Source organism: Odontesthes bonariensis, chromosome 10 (genome assembly GCF_027942865.1).
Source record: "Odontesthes bonariensis isolate fOdoBon6 chromosome 10, fOdoBon6.hap1, whole genome shotgun sequence".
In the NCBI taxonomy this organism is placed as follows: Eukaryota; Metazoa; Chordata; class Actinopteri; order Atheriniformes; family Atherinopsidae; genus Odontesthes; species Odontesthes bonariensis.
In genome coordinates this window covers 23,922,252-23,940,808 of record NC_134515.1, presented here as the reverse complement: position 1 = coordinate 23,940,808, position 18,557 = coordinate 23,922,252, and the positions used below count along the sequence as shown (strand labels likewise).

Here is an 18,557-nt window from a genome sequence, read left to right as displayed (position 1 = left end):
CTACAGTTTCTAAATAAATGGAGGAAATTTGGGCATGCCTCACTCGTCTTGCGGAACGAAAGCTGGATCTCCATGTTTCCTTACGGACATAAATATGTGTCGGACTGTCTTGTTCAACGAGGAAAGCTTGGTTGCTGCAAATCAATTTTGTAGATGTTCTAAATATGTTGCCGCAGAAATGTTGTGCTGATGTATGGAACAACAGATACTTTATCTAAATAGCGGACGTGCTTAATTAATCGCTCTAACGATTTTCTGTGAAGATGTTTGCCAAACCGTTCCGTGTCAAATCCAACACCGCTATCAAAGGTTCAGACAGGTGAGTTGGTACTGGTGTCCCCTGACAGTCAAACCCAGCTTTATTTATCTTACTGGGGGGGGGGGGGGTAAAATATCCAGAGAGCAGCAGGACGTCATACCTGATATGACATCAGTTTGTATGTGTAGCTAAGAAATTGTTCATGACCACTTTTAATGTGACACAGAATAATGTTATGCGAGTCCTACTAAGTCCTGTCCATTCATTTTCCGAGTCATGTTGATGTAAGACACCAGAAATGCATCATCTGGCAGTCAGACCAGTCTGAGAAATGGAGCATAGATGAAACTAAAACCCCGGCAAAAGTTAGTTGGCAACAATGAGCTGCTAGGATGTGGCCGTTTAATGAAAACCACCTGAAACGTTGCATTTCTTCATTCAAAGTTTGTAATTCTCAAATGAATGAGACGGCTGTTTTTGTTCCTACGTCCAGGAGAAAGCTCAAAGCTGACCTCTCTGCAGCATTCCCTTCACTGCCCGTTGATGAGCTGTCCGAGCTCCTACCCAACAAGGAGGAGTTAAGTGTTGTGAAGATTTATGCACACAAGGGAGAGGCTGTTACAGTTTATGTTCTCCATAAAAATCCACTTTTCTTTGAACTGGAGAAACACCTTTATCCTACAGGTAATGCACCTCCAATAACACTGAGATGATGAAGTGACAGATTTGCTCAGGATGTTGTGTATCGTCCAATCTTTCAGTGTATGTGTTATGGCGCTGCCCTGCTCTCACACCAGTATTCAGGACATGGCCTCCTGTCCTTCAGAAATTGATTGGAGGGGCCGGTAAGTAACTTTTCTAAGACGAGAACATTTAAGTGTGTCTACATTAAGGATAGAAATGCTGAAAATATTGTGCTTTTCTAAAGATCTCATGCTACCCGGGGTAGTGGTGCCTTCGTGTGGTCTACCGGATGTGAACCAGGGGGATGTCTGTGCAGTTACACTAGTGAGAAATAGGTATGCTTAGGAGAAAAAAAAGAAAGCCAGAAAAGAAACCATTTTTCCCATATTTCTCAAACATATAAGCTTTACTGCGCTTTCCTGGTTGATTGCAGATCGCCTGTTGCAGTTGGCAAAGCTGCAGTGTCCACTTCAGAGATGCACAGTTTGGGTATGAAAGGGAGAGGAGTGTGCATTCTCCATACTTACATGGATTATCTCTGGTTAGTGCCTTCCATCTTTTTGCTCATTGTTGAGCAATATTTATTTGATAAAAAACTGTTTGTCTCTTTACATTCATGACAACAACTCAATGAGATGATACAGTGCAAAAGTCTTGGTTCAAATGTCTGCAGATGTCTTACAGGGATAGTTCGCCTCTTTTGACATGAAGCTGTAGGGCGTCCCATACTAGCAATATTATTTCTGAACATTTTTTTACCCCTCGCTGCGTCCTGTGAGCCGAGTTCCAGCCTCGTTTTGGCGTTGACGAAGGTAGTCCGGCTAGTTGGCTGGGGTTTAAAAAATAAAGCGTTTTGCTTCTCAAAACAATATGCGTTCAAAAGAGTGATACATTTGCATCACAAAATTGTTGTCCAGGAAAAAGTCAGACCTCACAATCGCTTGGTGCTATTTTCTCTCCCTTTGTATCACTCCGTGATTGCCGACAGCCGCACCTGTTATGGTGTTTACTGCTCGGAAGCAGGGGACTGCTCGGTCTGCACTTTGGTCTGCACGGTCTACACAGCACGCTGTGATACGAAGGGAGTAATAATATTACTAGTATGGGATGTCATACAGCTTCATGTCAAAAGAGGCGAACTATCCCTTTAAGAAAGAAAAGAGATTCCCCAATTTCCAAAAGGGATCAAGTAACAGATACACATTTCTTAATAATATCATAAAGAATGCTTTTTAAAATGAACTAATACTGAAACTGAGAGAGGAAAATGGCAGCATCACAGCAAAAGAGAGAATACATTTGCTAGCGCTGTTTTTCATTTTTGGAAACCTTTTCAAGGAACTGTGAATATCAGAGTGCTATTGCTGTTTATTGTTTATTTGGATCCACATCGGTTTGTGTCGTGACAACTACCAGAAAGCTACTCTTTCTGGAGTCGATATACGGTAAAATATATTGTGTTTTTTTTTTTTGTTTTTTTTTTTTTTTTTTTTGGTCATGTAGGGCATTTGGTGATAAGTCAGGCCCTCCTTCTTTACCAGATGCTGAGAGTGAAGAACAAGGGGTGAGCGGAGATGAATGTGATGTCAGTGAAAAAGAAGAAGAGGAAGAGGTTGAGAAGCGTGTGGAGGAGCAGCCGAGTTCTGGTGAAACAGTCGCAGATACAGCCTGCTGGGGTCTGGAGGAGCTGAAGCTAGCTGAGCTTGAGGAAAACAAATGTGAAATTAGCAATGAGAAAGAGGAGGAGAACCAGGATGACCAGAAAACACCTCAAGGTAGGAGATTTAGTCACATCTGCCTACATATTGAACTACATGCGTGAGCGATTACTGGAAAGTGTAAATCTTAAAATTCAAATGAGGCTATTATAAGCTTGTGTTGAAGTACACGACAGCTTCCCTTAATCTGCTTTTTAAAAGACTCACAAAGTCATAATGACCACAGATTTAAATGAATAGTCACCACTGAAAGGTGGCAGGGCAGAGGGCTTGCAGCATTATTTCTGTGAACAGATGTTTTATGATATGAGGCTTTGACTGGAAAATAAGAGTGCTGATGTTGCAAATGTGCAACCTGTACAGAGCAAAGGATGTGACCAGGGTCATACCTGATTTTACAGAGGTGATGGATGCCCTGCTGTTGCAGTGCTTTCTGCACGCTCTAAAGACCAAGGTGAAAAAGTCGGAGCTCCCTCTGCTGACTAGTACATTTCTCCGCAACCACATGTTCTCCTGCTGGTAAAGTATATTTCCCCTTTTTGGAACTGATGGAGGGGACTTGAAATAAACTCTGAAATATTTTTGCAATTTGCAGCCCAAGTGGAATGCAACTTGACATCAAGAAATCTAGCTATAAAAAGGTATACGCAAGTTTTCCCTGAATTTAAATCATGGAGTAGAAAATGTTAAATATCAGAATGCGTGTTTTTCCTTCTGACAGCTGTCCAAGTTTCTACAAGTCATGCAACAGCAGCATAATCTTCTGCGAGTGAAAGCTCTCACCAAAGGTGTTGAAAGCATTGTGGAGGTGGACTGGAAAAATCCAGAGTGAGTCGAGCCCTGCCTCAGCATGAAGAACTTCTGGTTTAAATTCAAACTTGCCATCTGCCCACATTGAACTGCTCTGTTGTTTTTTTTGTTTTTTTTCCCCTTTTATGTTGCTATAGACTGCGTTCCTTCAGCATTCCAGAGGAAACAGCTGTGGAAGCAACTGTGGTGCAGGAGAGTGGGGAAGGAGAAGTTGCGTACCATCCTCCAGAGATCATAACTCTGTACTCGGTGACTGCTCGGCTGGAGCCTCTCTTTTTAGATGCAGACAAGAGGTGTGTGTGTTTACTTAAAATAAATATTCCAGCCCCCCAGGGATGGCTTTGCTTCAAGTGACCTTAACTTCTTCACTCTTGTAAAGGGATAAGATAATATTCCCGCGATGAAATTGTCTGCGATCACTCCTCTCTGTCAGTCATGTATGAAGTAGTAGCAAAACAAAAGCCAACTATGTTTTTCTTTTAATATTACTTCATGTATCATTGGCAGCACTTTCCTTCCGTAGTAAACGAGTATTTCTGTCACGAGCGTTTTTCGACCGTCCTTTTCTCACATCCAGAAAATGGGATGTGCAGTATTTGGGAGTTCTCAACAGGAAGTAGCACACATCGTGGTTACAAACTGTATGCTTTTGACAACAGGTTCTTTCCTGAAGCACGTGGCGCCCCAGTAACTAGATTACAAGCCACTTCATGAAAAACCTGAATAAATAAAAGAAAAACATTCTAATGTCTACAGTGTTGCTCCAACCGTGTTAAAGTTAGTACGAGATCTGACTGTGCGAGCTGTAAAACACTTCTCATACAAACATTTGACAAACGGCGTGATGTTATACAAAGTTGACCTAAAATTAATCTAATAAATCATAAAGTCACAAGATTAATATGATAAGTCAGAAAATGCCAAGAAAAGGATTCATATTAGATGTGATGAATGATCGTTTGTGTAACAGCTGTTGTTCAAGGAAAAACTGTTCATAGAGCTATTCACAGTAGCTCACATGGAAGGATTTTTCAAAAAATCGGCTGCATTACAACATACTCCTCATATGTTTACTGTTTATACTGAACCACTTCGGTTCTTAGGTTTCAAATATGACTCCTAAACCCATTTCAGTCATGGTTTGTCACATTGTGCATTTCATGTAAAAAGAGACAAAGTGCTTTATGGTTGAGACATTTTGCGAGTAAGTTGCTTACAAGGAACTCTACACGAGTAGGAAAATAAAGATAGTGAGCTGTGAATGTTGGCGCCAGCTAGTTGTAGCTAATGTGAGCACGCTCCATTGGCTACGAGCTTCGGAGCACAGGGTATAGTGGTGCATTTCTGTCCATGTAGTGTACATCCTCTGTATACGACTTTTGTGTACGGCATAAATGAGAAGTTCAGTTACAAGTTTGAACAGAACAACAAAATGGGTGATTCACTATATAATGCACTATATAGGTAATGATGCTAATCCACAACTTCTTCAAAATGTGGTAGCTCACTTTCAAATAAGAATAAGTCATGAACAAGTTGATGGAGGGGATAAAGAAGGGTGAATCACAAAAACTGAAGATACTTTCCAATATTTCTCACATTTGCCCTCTGATTGGGGCACTGATGTTTGCTTCGTTGCCTTTGCAGGAAAGGAGCAACAATGCACCCTGCTGAAGTAAGAAGCATAGTCACGGAATATGTGAAGGCGAATGAACTGGTGGATGGAAATAATAAGAAGTAAGAGATTGATTTGGCTCTGTAAGGGTTTCATTAGGTTCTGGTGTGCGTCATTTGAAAACTCCAGATAACGGTGCATATTGTCTGTTCAGCAGAGGTCACTTTTAGCCTCTTTTTTTTTTTTTTTTTTTTTTTTTATTTATTTATTTTTTTTTTGTAATATGTTCACGGGGATAGTTTTTCTTTAGTTACTGCTATTTCTCAATTGAATTCTACTGGCTTGTCAGCTGACAAAAAAAGAAGAAATAACTGAAGATACTGAAGGCATAAACTTCTTAGAATTCCTTTCAGTGGTAAAAAATAGTGCCTTAATTGCCACTAAACAAATGTATCTCTGACCCCAGACCATGTAATGTCATTTAAAATGTTTAAATGTGATTCGGTGTGACACTGAAGAGCAATGTAACGCTTTTCTTTTTTCTTTTTGTCATGAAGCTGAGTTTAACTAATTGATAGAAATTAGATGAAGGTTGTTTAATGATGCAGCATGATTCTTGTTTAGTTCCAACTATCTAACGTCATTGCTTTTCACCCTTTCTTCAGTTATGTGACTATAAACCCTACTCTGTGTGACTGCTTACTGGAGAAATCAGAATACCAGGAGGTGGAGTCTCTCAAATGGGATGACCTTTTTGGCAGGTAAAAAAAGCTTGTGTTTTTTTTTTTTTTTTATTTCATTACATTTTACAGTGGACAATAAAATGTTTATAAACTAACTTGGCTGAAGATAAGTACTGTCATGTTTGTTTATGTATATTCCCTTAAAAAAAAAGATGCTGTTATCAAAGGTTGAAATTTGTCTCTGTTTATCTTCATATTAGTAGCATGTTACCATAAATCAATCTAAAATGGAATTACAAGGTTTCTTCTTGAAATTCTAACATTGCATGGTAAGGGGTGCAGGTACAGATTCACTTTATCATCAGCTTACACTGCTTACTGTAGTTATGTTTCGGTTCAGTTTTACCTTTCATTGAATAAAGTTGGTAAGAATATCTTGTTATAAAAGATGAGGTGCTGTCGCCACATGGACTGTCGACCTCAAGGCCAGTGACGACATGGGTGAATTCCATCTGCTGGTGTGCCTGCTCTCCATTTTGCTTTAACCTATCTTAGGGTTCGTTACATCGTCATTTGTAGGTTTTGTTTTTCTTGCGTTTAAAAAGAAAGAAAAAGTCTCTACAGTACAGCGTTCAAATGGATACCTCTTTATCCAAGAAGGCACTGAAGCTCTGGCCTGGCAGCTTGAACTAATTTAAAGTAATTGAATATGGAAATACAAGATTTCTACCCAGCAGTGATTTTCAGTTACCTTTCCAACAATATCTCAGTCTCTATCTTCTGTCATCATCATCTATAGATCTGTCTATCTCTATCTCTATCTGTCTATCTCTCCGTCTATATCTTTATCTCTATATCTGTCTCTATCTCTCTGTCTGAGTGCATGCTGGGAGTGAGTCTGTGGAGTTTTTCTGACTGTTTTTCACGATGTGATTGTGATGTGAGGGGTTTGTGGTTGTTGTCCCAGTAGTTTAGTGTAGTTTTAGGGTTTTATGGTGTAGTTTGGTGGAGGGGTAGCCGTGTTTCACGGCGGGGATGGCGTCCTCGGAGACGCTTTCCCTCTCGATCCAGCACGGGATGCGGGTTCAGCCCGACCCGGCTGTGCCGGTGGAGGAAGTTCTCCTGGCTGTTGAGTTCTCCCGGTGTTCGCCCGTTCATCCCCAATGAGGCGCTGGAGCAGGAGCTGCAGCGCTTCGGCAAGATGGGGAGTGGTTTCAAGACGGTGGGTATGGGCTGTAAGAGCGACAAACTGAGACATGTCCGGTCGTTCCGCTATGACAAACATTTGTTCCTGGTCCAGCCTCAAGCTGTGGATTTTACTGGATTGACATCGTTCTACCGGTTGGTGCTCCAGGCCTGGCAGATTTTAACTTCTAAACGGCAGACTGGGACCACACCGGGGATGTGGATCTTTGAAGAGCCACTCTTTGGAAACATCACCATCACCTTTCAGATCCTGTCTTCTGCCAGTCTTAGAGTCCGATTGAGAGACACTGGACTGGTGAATCTTGGCCATCTAATGAAGACATCCGTCCCTCACCTGGCAGACCTGCTGTGCATCAAGTCCACCAGAGTGCTGCTCAGGCTGGTGGAGGAGGTCTGTGCTTCCCTGCCAGCAGGCCTCAGGGCATTTGCTGAGAACTGGACTTTATCTGACAAATGAGATGATGAATGTGAGTACGCTTTTCCCTCCCCGGATGGGTCTCCAGCTGTGGGACAATGGCAGCCAGAGGAGAACGACCTGCTGAGTCTGAAGACCCCAGAGTCCACAGACTTTGAGACTCTGGGGAAGAAAGACGTCTACTTCCTCTGCATTAATGTCTTAAACTTACGCTCGCTGGCAGGGGTGAAGGTGTCAAGGTGGACTGAGGTATTTGGCGTGAGATCCTCCCCGAAGGGCTGTTGGCGCTCCCTGTACAAACCTGACAACAATGGGCTGGAGACCTCCAGTGGAGGATTGTACACGGGGCCATAACTACGAACAGGTATCTTGTGCACCTTGATCCAAACACGGGGGACGGCTGTCCTTTCTTCTCTCAGTCAGAGACCATATTCCATCTCTTTGTCCAGTGTCCCAGATTAGAGACCTCTGTTCAGACACCTTCAGAGGTGGTTTAAGGGGTTTGGTCAGGTGTTTTCTTTTGGTCTTTTTATTTTTGGGCCATGGTATTGTCCCAAAGAGAAGGCTGTCCACCAACTGATCAACTTTGTTTCAGGGACAGCTAAGTTGGCCATCTGGAAGACCACGAAGAACAGGGTCAGAGGTCAGAAGATGTGTTGGCCATGGTGACTGGGCTCAGAGTTGAATTCAGTTTTTATAAACTGACTGAAAAAACACAGGAGTTTGCGAACTCCTGGGCTTTGCTTTGAGTTGGTGTAAAAAGATAAACTCTCTCTCTCTATCTCTCTCTCTTTCTCTATTATTGAAGTAACGACAACAATGAAACATTAAACCTTTTTTTCCACAGGACATTGGGAAGAATGCAAGAGTGCTATCAAGTCATCTTCCCTGGACAAGCACCTAGAATAAAGAAGGGCCATATCGAGCCTATAGACATCTCTGTGGCTTCTCGAGGCTCAAATAAAAAGGTGACAACTTCAGCAACAATTTAACTGCCGGATCAGTGGGGGGGTTTGTAGGAATTTTTCGGTTTGATCACTTGAATTGAGCACTTCAGACTTGGACTTTAGTATGTCAGTAAAATTTTCGGCTATTGCAGAAAAATGTTCACCGAAGCAGCGTTCATTGGGCTCTTTTTCAGCATGAACAGGCTCTCATTTTTCCTTTACATGCCACATCTGCAGACAAAGAAATGTTGTTCTTTTCTTGTCAAATAATGTTCATGAGGGAGGCGCAAAAGGTTGACTTCAGAAAGCTTTTATATGCATTATCGCTCTAAGCTCCAACTGGAGACGCCACACAATAAGCGATTGACTGAGGGATTTATTAGGTGATTCATTCAGATTGGGGGAGAAATTAAATTTGAATGGAAAAGTACTCAAACCAGAATTGAAAAGAAAATGACCTTTCAAAATAAGTTCTTCCCTATTCTGTTTATACATGAATTGGGTTACAACACAAGCTGTAAAGACCGTGAAAATCTTTTGAGTGATTGAGTCTGCTTTATTTGGAACAGCACTCCTGCAGATATAGCCAGCACGTTTACCGTAGCCAAAACATTTCCAGTTTGAAAAAAAATAAAAAATTAACCTCCTCAATCTGGGACACACCGCCACAGTCATTTTACCTATTAACAGGTTTGACACCATCCTTTTTTTTAAAAGACTTAATGCAAAGCCATAACTATATCTTTCGTGCCAAGACCTTACACTGAAATGTCAGAAAACATATCAAATTAAACCCTGAAATTCCCTCCTGAATTAAATATAGAGGGAAGCAAAGGCTGGGGCCTTAAGGCTCGTGTATACTTCGCAGCAGTGTGTCGCAGTGAGCTTGTCGCAGACACGACGCAGTTATTTTTGATTTATGCCTTGAAGCGCTGTCTGCGCTATGTTAATCCCACGCCACAACGCAAGAGGGACAATCACGAACAAGCTAGGATTGTGGGTGTTACAGTTACGGAGGTCAACAACAATGGCGACTGGACGAATGCGCACTTTGATTGAGATGCAGCTGATCGATCTAGAAATAGAAGAAATATTGCTACTACTGGAGCTGGCAGAGAGGCGAAAGAATCGTCACGGTTAGCACGGTTAGCGTCAGCCGGTTAGCAAACCGGAAATACGCATAGTGTAGAGCGGATGTAGAGTTGACCAATCAGAGGCCTCCTTTCTCTCCTCCCTGCGGCGATGTCTGCGGCACTGTCTGCGGTGAGTTACAATTTTGAGGAGGTGCACCAGAGTGTCTGCGTAGTGTCTGCGTTAACTGCGACACACACGCAGACGACCTGGTTTCCGAGTATAAATCAGGCTTTAGTGATCTTAGTAGTGTGACAAGCATCACAATCCATAAGTCTTCCAAATCACAGACATATGAGATATCAAGGCTATTTGCTAAACAGCTTGTTTTGCAATTTACTTTCTTGGCACAAAGTGCCCTTTTTTTTTTTTTTTGACATTACATTTTTCTCATCAGTCTCAAAATCTCAAACTCCGATGGACCAGAATTTTTTTTTTTTAAGATTTTTTTTTTTTTTTATGCCTTTAATGATAGGACAGTTGGAGAGAGACAGGAAGCAGGGGGCAGAGAGAGCGGAAAGACACGCAGCACAGGGTCTGCTCGGTGCGGGAGTCGAACCGGGGCCAGCTGCAGCGAGTACTGTAGCCTCTGTACATGGGGCGGCTGCTTAACCCACTACGCCACCGACCGCCCCAGGACCAGAATTTCTAAGAAGCCCGCACTAATCTTATATTGCCCTATAAAGCGTACCTATACTGTCTGTAGTGTAGGCAATAGAGAAGCCAGCGTCATCTCTCTCAGGACTGAGCATTTACAAATACAAATATACAAAGGTTTAAAAGGTCAAAGAGGGGAAAAAAAATCTTGCCTACTTATTTTCCTGAGGGCAATTCCTTGTGTGCTACAATTACTTATTATTTTATTTTTTTTAACTAAAAGGCAAAGGCATGACCACGGCCTGAATTTTATTAGATAGATAATAGTTGATGATGTCAAAGCACTTATTTGAAATTAATGCTTATTTCCTGAAGTCAAGCAGCCAAAGTTAATATGCCACGGACCCATTTTGAAATGGCCTGAATCTGGGAGATAAGTCTGACATGTCACTGTTAACAGAGCAGCCATTGTTTGCTGCACAGGCCACTCGTCAATAATCTTGTGAGAGATTAGGAGTATACCCACTTCTTCTAATAGCACTCCTTGGCTATCAATTTGATAGTTTCAACTCATGATGATATGACATGAGTACTCAAATGCATTACATTACATTACATTACGGTCATTTTGCAGACGCTTTTAACCAAAGCGACTTACAATAAGTGCGTTCAACATCGGTAGGCAAAAGAACTTCAGGTCACAAGAAATCATAAGTGCATTTCCTTCCAAAACCAAACAGCTAAGAGCAAAACTAGTGCTAGAGTAAGTGCGATAAGTCAGGTACCTAGACAGATGGGAGGACAATTTAGAAAACAAAGACAATTTAGGATTCAATATAAACACAAGAAACTTGTGCTAAAGAAAATAAAAAAATTAAAATAAAATAAAGGACCAGACTCAGTGAATAATTCCCTACACTTCCTATTATATAGATCAGTGAGCAGGTCTGACCAACCTATCATTGGGGTCATCAGGTGGGAACCTCCTTCCATCAGTGTTTCGTCTAGTTGGGCCCACGACACCTCCAGGAGGCTAGACAATGACCACTGGCATCCCAGAGTCACCCCCCTAATGCCAGTCAACACTGCCCCTCACACCACAACCACCATAATCTACCTCAGCCTCTCACCAACTGCACACCAGTCACAGCGGGGTGGGGATGCAAACCCTGGTTCGGGTAGGGGAAGAAATAAAAGGGGTAAGAAAAGCAGGAATGGGATTCAAACCCTGGTTCGGGTAGGGGGTAATGAAAATATAGAGGGTGCCAGTGGTGGAGGAAACAATAAGTGCGTAAGGGACTAGGACGGAGCAGGTGATGTCCTAAGAGGGCGGAACAGGGTAGTGTTTCCTGAAGAGGTGGGTTTTCAGCCTGCGGCGAAAGATGGGCAGCGACTCAGCTGTCCTGATATCAGTCGTTCCACCATCGGGGTGCCAGAACAGAGAAAAGCCGTGACCGTGTCGATCGTGCGCAAGGACCCCTGAGTGACGGGGCAGCCAGGCGCCTGGTGGCCGCAGAGCGAAGCGGTCGGGCGGGGGTGTAGGGCTTGACTATTGCCTGGAGGTATGAAGGAGCTGTTCCTTCCACTGCCCTGTAGGCTAGCACCAGAGTCTTAAACTGGATGCGAGCAGCTACAGGGAGCCAGTGTAGAGAGCGGAGAAGGGGAGTGGTTTGGGAGAACTTGGGGAGGTTGAACACCAGACGAGCAGCAGCTTTCTGAACCAGCTCCAGAGGTCTGATGGCAGAAGCAGGGGCGCCAGCAAGGAGGGAGTTGCAGTAGTCCAGGCGGGAGATGACAAGAGCCTGGATGAGCACCTGTGCTGCCTTGTCGGTGAGGTAGGGGCGAATCCTCCGGATGTTGTAGAGGAGGAATCGGCAGGAACGGGTCACTGATGCGATGTTTGGCGAGAACGATAGTTGGTCGTCCAGGGTCACACCCAGATTCCTCGCGGTCCGGGTTGATGTCACAACAGAGTCATCCATGGTGATGGCCAGATCTCGGAACGGGCAGCCCTTCCCCGGGAGAAACACCAGCTCAGTCTTGTCCAGGTTGAGCTTAAGGTGGTGCATCGACATCCACCCCGAGATGTCTGCCAGGCAAGCAGCAATGCGTGCTTCCACTTGGGTATCAGAAGGGGGAAAAGACAGAATCAGCTGGGTGTCGTCTGCATAGCAGTGGTAGGAAAAGTTATGGGAGTGGATGACAGAACCAAGAGATGATGTGTAGAGGGAGAAAAGAAGAGGACCCAGGACCGAACCTTGGGGAACCCCAGTGGTGAGCCTATGTGGCTTCGACACAGACCCTCTCAGTGTCACCTGGTAGGAGCGATCTGTCAGGTAGGATGAGAACATGGAGAGTGCAGAGCCAGAAACCCCCATTCCCTCCAGGGTAGAGAGAAGGATGTCGTGGTTCACTGTGTCAAATGCTGCAGACAGGTCCAGGAGAATCAAGACAGAGGAGAGAGAGTTAGCTCGAGCAGTTTGGAGTGACTCAGTTACTGCTAGGAGGGCCGTCTCAGTTGAGTGGCCCACCTTGAACCCGGACCGGTAGGGATCCAAGAGGTTGTTCTGGTGGAGGTAAGAGGACAGTTGTTTAAAGACAGCATGTTCAAGAGTTTTGGACAGAAAGGGTAGAAGGGATACCGGTCTGTAAGTCTTGATCTCTGAAGGGTCAAGAGCTGGTTTCTTTAGAAGAGGAGTGACTCTGGCAGTCCTGAAAGCAGAAGGAAAAGAGCCTGATGTCAAAGATGTGTTAATGAGGTGGGTCAGGTAAGGAAGAAGATCAGGTGCAGCAGAATGAAGGAGAGGGGAAGGGACTGGGTCAAGGGAACATGTGGTGGGGCGGCTGGATGTTACAAGGTGAAGGACCTCATTTGCAGAGAGGGGAGAGAAGTGGGACAGAGAGGGAGGTGAGGGAGAGGGTGGTAGAGAGGGAGAAGTGGGAGAGCGACAGGTGTGGGTGGTGTGGACAGCTGGGAGGTGAGGGAAGGAAGATCGGATATCGTTAACCTTCTTGTCAAAGAAGTCGGGGAGGGAGGAGGGGAGAGGGGGTGGGGGTTGGAGGAGGGATGAGAAAGTTTGGAAGAGTTTTTTGGGGTTGGAAGCAGAAGTTTGAATTTTGTTATAGAAGAAGGCAGTTTTTGCAGCAGAGAGAGAGGAGGAAAAAGTGGAAAGCAAGGACTGGAAGGCAAGAAGGTCTTCAGGAAGTTTACTTTTCCTCCATTTGCGCTCAGCCGCCCTCACGCGCCGCCTCTCAGTACGCACTGAGTCCGACAGCCAAGGGGCAGGTGGAGCTGAGCGTGCAGGCCTGGAGGTGAGGGGACAGAGTTTGTCCAGAGAGGAGGACAGGGTGGAGAGAAGAAGATAAGTAGAAGTGTCAGGGGAAATAAGAGAAAAAGATTCAGGGGCAGGCAGAGCAGAGAGAACAGAAGAGGAGAAGTCAGTGGGGGAGAGAGAGCGAAGATTGGGACGAGAAGATACCAAGTAGGCGGGGGGAGGTGGTCGGGAGAGAGGAGAGGAGAGGAGAGGGAGAGGGTGTAGGACATGAAGTAGTGGTCAGAGAGATGAAGAGGAGTGACAGAGAGGTTGGCGCTAAAACAGTGCCTGGTGAAGATAAGGTCCAGTATGTTGCCAGCCTTGTGGGTAGGAGGAGATGGGGAGAGAGCTAGGTCGAAGGAGGAGAGAAAAGAAACAAGAGGGTGAAGCTTCTCTGTCTGGATGTTGAAATCACCGAGAAGGATGAGGCCGGAGCCATCATCAGGGAAGTGAGAGACAAGAGTGTCCAGCTCCTCCAGGAAGTCCCCAATAGGGCCTGGTGGGCGATAAACTACAGCGATGGTGAGCTTGACTGGGTGAGAGACAGTGACAGCATGAAATTCAAAGGAGGAGGGAGAGAATTGCAAGAGGGAACAAAGAGAGTATTTCCAGTCCTTGGAAATGACCAGGCCAGTACCACCGCCCTGCCTCGCAGCTCTGGGAGTGTGAGAGAAAGAGTACACATCAGACAGAGCTGCGGGCGTGGCAGTGTTTTCTGGGGTGATCCAGGTCTCTGTAAGAGCAAGAAAGTTAAGGAAGAGCATGGATGCATAACCTGAGATAAACTCAGCCTTCTGCACAGCAGACTGGCAGTTCCACAGCCCCCCTGCCACCACTTGCTCAACATGAGTAGTGAGAGAAAGGTGGCTGAGGTTAGTGGGGTCCTGGCCTCTGGGTCTGACCCTGTATCTGCGTGGTCGCCAAGACCGAGAGGAAAGAACAGGGATGAAGCACATGGTTTCTTGAAAAATGGTACTTTACACTTAAGCCCTATTCGGACGGGACTAGTTTAATGGGGGGACCTAGGGTAAAGTAATAATAACCGGGAAATCTAGTCCCGTCCGAACACGCCATGTCAGTAAAGATAGCGGAGTATGTCGGTAAACTTTGCCGAGAATTCTACCTCCTGTGAAACGGTCCGGAGTATCTACCATAGGTAATACTAATCCCGTGCGAATGCGACCTTCGGTAATAAGTACGGAATATGTCGTCACATCCTTTTAAAGAAAGAAACAATTAGGTGTGTCTGTTTGCAAACATGGAGGTTCTGGATGAAGCGCTGCTTGCAAGCACGCATGGTCGGCGCCATGTCTGTTTACAGATGGGGTTTACGGAAGTGAAATGAAGACGTGCATGGCATCCAGGATGTGACGGTTGTGCGTAACCAACAACTCCTCCCATGTTAGATGAATAGTACAGGGATTTCTTGTCCCGTCCAAATTGGTCATTTCTTCTCCCTGGCGTCGTCTGGTTAACCAACATTACCATACGTCCCCCCATTGAACTAGTCCCGTCCGAATAGGGCTTTACAGGGACCGTCCAGACGAAGATCGTCCTTGAGGAAGTCAGACTTGAAAAAGTCAAGTGCCTTTGTAGGACAGCCTTCGTTTGGAGACTGACGCTTCCAACAACAGGAGTTGCTTTGTACTGATTCACTAATTGTCTGCAGGAGTGCAGACCCCTCCCACAGATTAAAAGACAAGTGGCCACTCAGGGCTGAAGCTAGTTTCAATGGGGCTGTTATCACACAGTAGCCCCTTTCACACTGCGACCCGCTACTTTAGCGGGTCCAAATTGCACCTTCGACCCGCGTCGAGCAATGTGAACGCTTGGCGTGTCAGGGTGACCCGTGCCGCCTGAAGGCGAGTTCAGGGGGCGTTGCCTAGTGGCAGAGCGTCACACGAAACACATAAAATGCTGGGCGTGTACAATGACGTAGGCACAAGCCATGCGTCGGAGGTAGGGTTAAATACACCTGTCTGCATCAAATATTTTCAAACAAACGATGGCGGGACACCTTGAGAACTCGTTTTTGCAATCCAGTTCATGGAGATGTTACTTTACGGTGCGTCTTGCTGCGTGGGAAACCGCGCTCTCCCATCTTTCTCGCCAGCCCTTCCAGCAGAGGTCCATCTTTCACCGTCCCCGACATGTGGCGGTAAATAACGTCCTCTGCTCGGAGGCTGAGGAGCTCGCGGACCTCCTTGTCTCCCCAGTTGGCCATATTAAAAAATGTCTCAAACTTGATGTAGGCTAAAACAGAGTAAAACTTGTCCTCACCTGTGTCTGTTGTTCTGAATCAGCTGTCCATTCTGTCTTTTAAACTCCTCACGTCACGCCCACGTCCGACCCGCGTCGATTGCGTTCACACCAAACTCGGCTCGGCAAAAAGACTAGGGTCCGACGCGGGTCGAAAGGCGAGTCGAGTTGACGCGGGAGCCCGGGTCGGCAGTGTGAACACAACAGCGGACACGCTAAATTCGCGAATTAAACGCGGGTTATTCGACAGTGTGAAAGGGGCTCGTGAAAACAAGCCTCCGGCAAATTTACTTTTAGCAGTCAAAAATCTAGCAAAAATCAGGCAAAGATCTAGCAAAAAGCAAAATGATACACAAGATAAATGTAGCTTACGAATTCTGGATGAATCAAGAAGTCAATAGCTCCTCCAGAAGGTCAAACACACACTCAAATGACCACTTTACTTACAAATTATCTTCTGGGAATCACAAATACTTCCATCTTAGTAGTAGTATTTCTTCACTGAAGAGTCTTGTTACCTCCTAGCTGACATCTTGGCTTATGTGTCACCTTTGCTTATTTATCGTTCTAACTCAAGCTGTTTCCATTTGCTGCCTGTAGGTGACTTTAGTAAAGAACTTGGAAGTGTATGGTTTGGATCCAGGAGTTGTTGCCACTGCTTTGCAGCGCAGAGTTCAGGCCAGCACTGTCTTACAGCCCATCCCTGGAGCCAAGGACAAAGTATTGGTCCAGATTCAAGGCAACCAGATTCATCAAGTTGGCAATTTGCTGCTCGGTATAGAACTTTTTATTACAATTAATCTCTTATTGCTTTATTTATACTAATTCAGTCACTTTGTTGTATTTATTCATTCATTTTTTTCTGTTTTCAGAGCATTGTCAAATTCCTCGCAAGTACATTCAAGGACTAGATAAAGCTCCCAAAAGTGGCAAGAAAAAGTAACATTTCAATCTGCTGTACCAACACATTTCTGACATAAATCATCCCTGAAAAGTGTGTTATTAACCACTCAGCCCGAAAGGAGTAATTTCAATAATTCAATAATCGCCAAGTAAATAAAAATGGCTATCAATAAAAAAAAATGAGCAGTGCTTTCTGCTTTCAGATGCTGGGGGCATGTCAGCTGATCTCCATGTTTTACAAGTCTCAGATCAGCTCAAACAAAACACACTGATGGTTAAAACCGATCTTGTTTTAACAGAACCCAATGGTGTAGTGGTTTCACATTTAAGCTTAACTTTTTCTAGATTAAATCCGTTCTTGTTTTCCATCTTGTTGTTCCTCCGCAGTGTAAGTAGACCGTTTATCAAATTCTGGCATCCAAAGAAGACTAATTTCCACGATGAAGGCAGAGCTGGTGGGGTCGTTTGATATAGTCAGTCCACTATAATATCATGAAATTGTGATCTTAGACCTGCCCTAAAAACAGAAAATGTGTCAAACTTTACAATTCAGTAAAACACAGTTAGTTTTAAGCCTCTATTGATTAACAAATATAATGTGTTTTTGTGCAAATCTCTGACTTTGCTGTGCTTTGACGTGCTTTGAAGTTGCTTTATTGAGTGGAAAACTGCAACAACAAACTGTTAACCATTCATTTAAATAAACCTCATTCACTGTATTTTTCTGAAGATTGATGGAAATAGACTGTTTTGGGCTCCTTCTTGGTTTTTAGAATAAAGTTTTTGGTGAGTTCAGCTAAACCAGACCAATAGTTTGATTTTGAACTTTTTCACTGACGGGTATGTAGAAAAATAATCAAATTTTTCAGCTTTTGACACCAGCATCAGAAATTGTGCCAGTGTGATATTTTGTTGGCAGAGCACAAAACTATATTTAGCCATAAAATAATTTCATAAAGATTGAAAAGGATGTGCAACAATCTCCTCAGATGTATCTCAGTTGGGCCAGCTGCAGTTTGGGGCCAGTATTCAATTATGTACTCCTATGGAGGGGTTTTTGAGTATCCTTATTATCCCGAGAGTGGTGTTGTTGGGATGTTAGCCCCTGGTAGAGGTTTCCCATGGCAAATTTGTTAGGATGCCACTTTCACATGGGCCCAACACTCAGGGAGGAAATTCAAAGTCGGATGCATTGCGAGCTGGGTGGCAGACGAAGGTGGGGCCTGAGCGTACTAAATCCTATCTCTGGCTGGTTTCCTTCAGGAATCCGTTGTTCTTCTTGGGGACTTCAATGCCCATGTGGGCAATGATGAAGTGACCTGGACAGGCATGATTGGGAGGAATTGCTTCCCTGATCTGAACCTGAGCAATGTTTTGTTTTTGGACTTCTGTGCTAGTCATTAATTGTCCATTGTACAAACGCCATGTTCAAGCATAAGATGTTTCATAAGTAAACCTGGTACCAGGCCATCTTAGGCCATAAGGCAGTGATCAATTTTGACCTCATATCCTTAGACCTGCAGCCATATGTCTTGGACACTCGAGTCAAGGGAGGGGCAGAGCTGTCAACTAATCACCGCCTGGTGGTGAGGTTTAGCTGGGAAGACTGCTGGACAGACTTGTCAAGCCAAAAACCGGTTGTGAAGGGAAACTGGAAACATCTGGCAGAGGCCCCTGTACTTGAGATTTTCAACTCACACCTGCAGGGGAGAATTTTTCTCATTTACCGGGGGAAGTTGGCGACAAGCATCTTAATCGACCATGTTCAGGATCTCAATTGGAGGTGTTATGGTTTGGGCATGTATGTCTGCCACACTTATCTTCAGTGATGATGTAACTGTTAAAGGCAGTTGCACAATAAATTCTGAGGTGTATAGAAGCATCTGCTGAAGTTTAATTAAAAAAAAAAAAAAAAAAGCCTCTAAACTCATTTTACAGTGCTTCATCCTGCAACAAGATAATCATCCCAAACATTCTGCTAAGGCAAAAGATGAGAGTTTCTCAAAGCTGACAAAA

At 44.4% G+C, this 18,557-nt stretch overlaps 1 protein-coding gene across 1 annotated transcript; it reads left to right on the top strand.

Moving 5' to 3' along the window:
• Positions 1-17,029, top strand: eif2d (eukaryotic translation initiation factor 2D). Its single transcript, XM_075474748.1, has 15 exons — positions 1-319; positions 753-943; positions 1,021-1,104; positions 1,188-1,278; positions 1,377-1,484; positions 2,447-2,718; positions 3,063-3,180; positions 3,257-3,302; positions 3,383-3,489; positions 3,609-3,764; positions 5,119-5,208; positions 5,752-5,847; positions 8,238-8,358; positions 16,239-16,413; positions 16,511-17,029. Exons 1-15 carry the CDS (start codon positions 264-266, stop codon positions 16,579-16,581), a joined length of 1,782 nt encoding a protein of 593 aa, XP_075330863.1. The 5' UTR covers positions 1-263; the 3' UTR covers positions 16,582-17,029.
• The last annotated feature ends 1,528 nt before the right edge of the window (positions 17,030-18,557 follow it).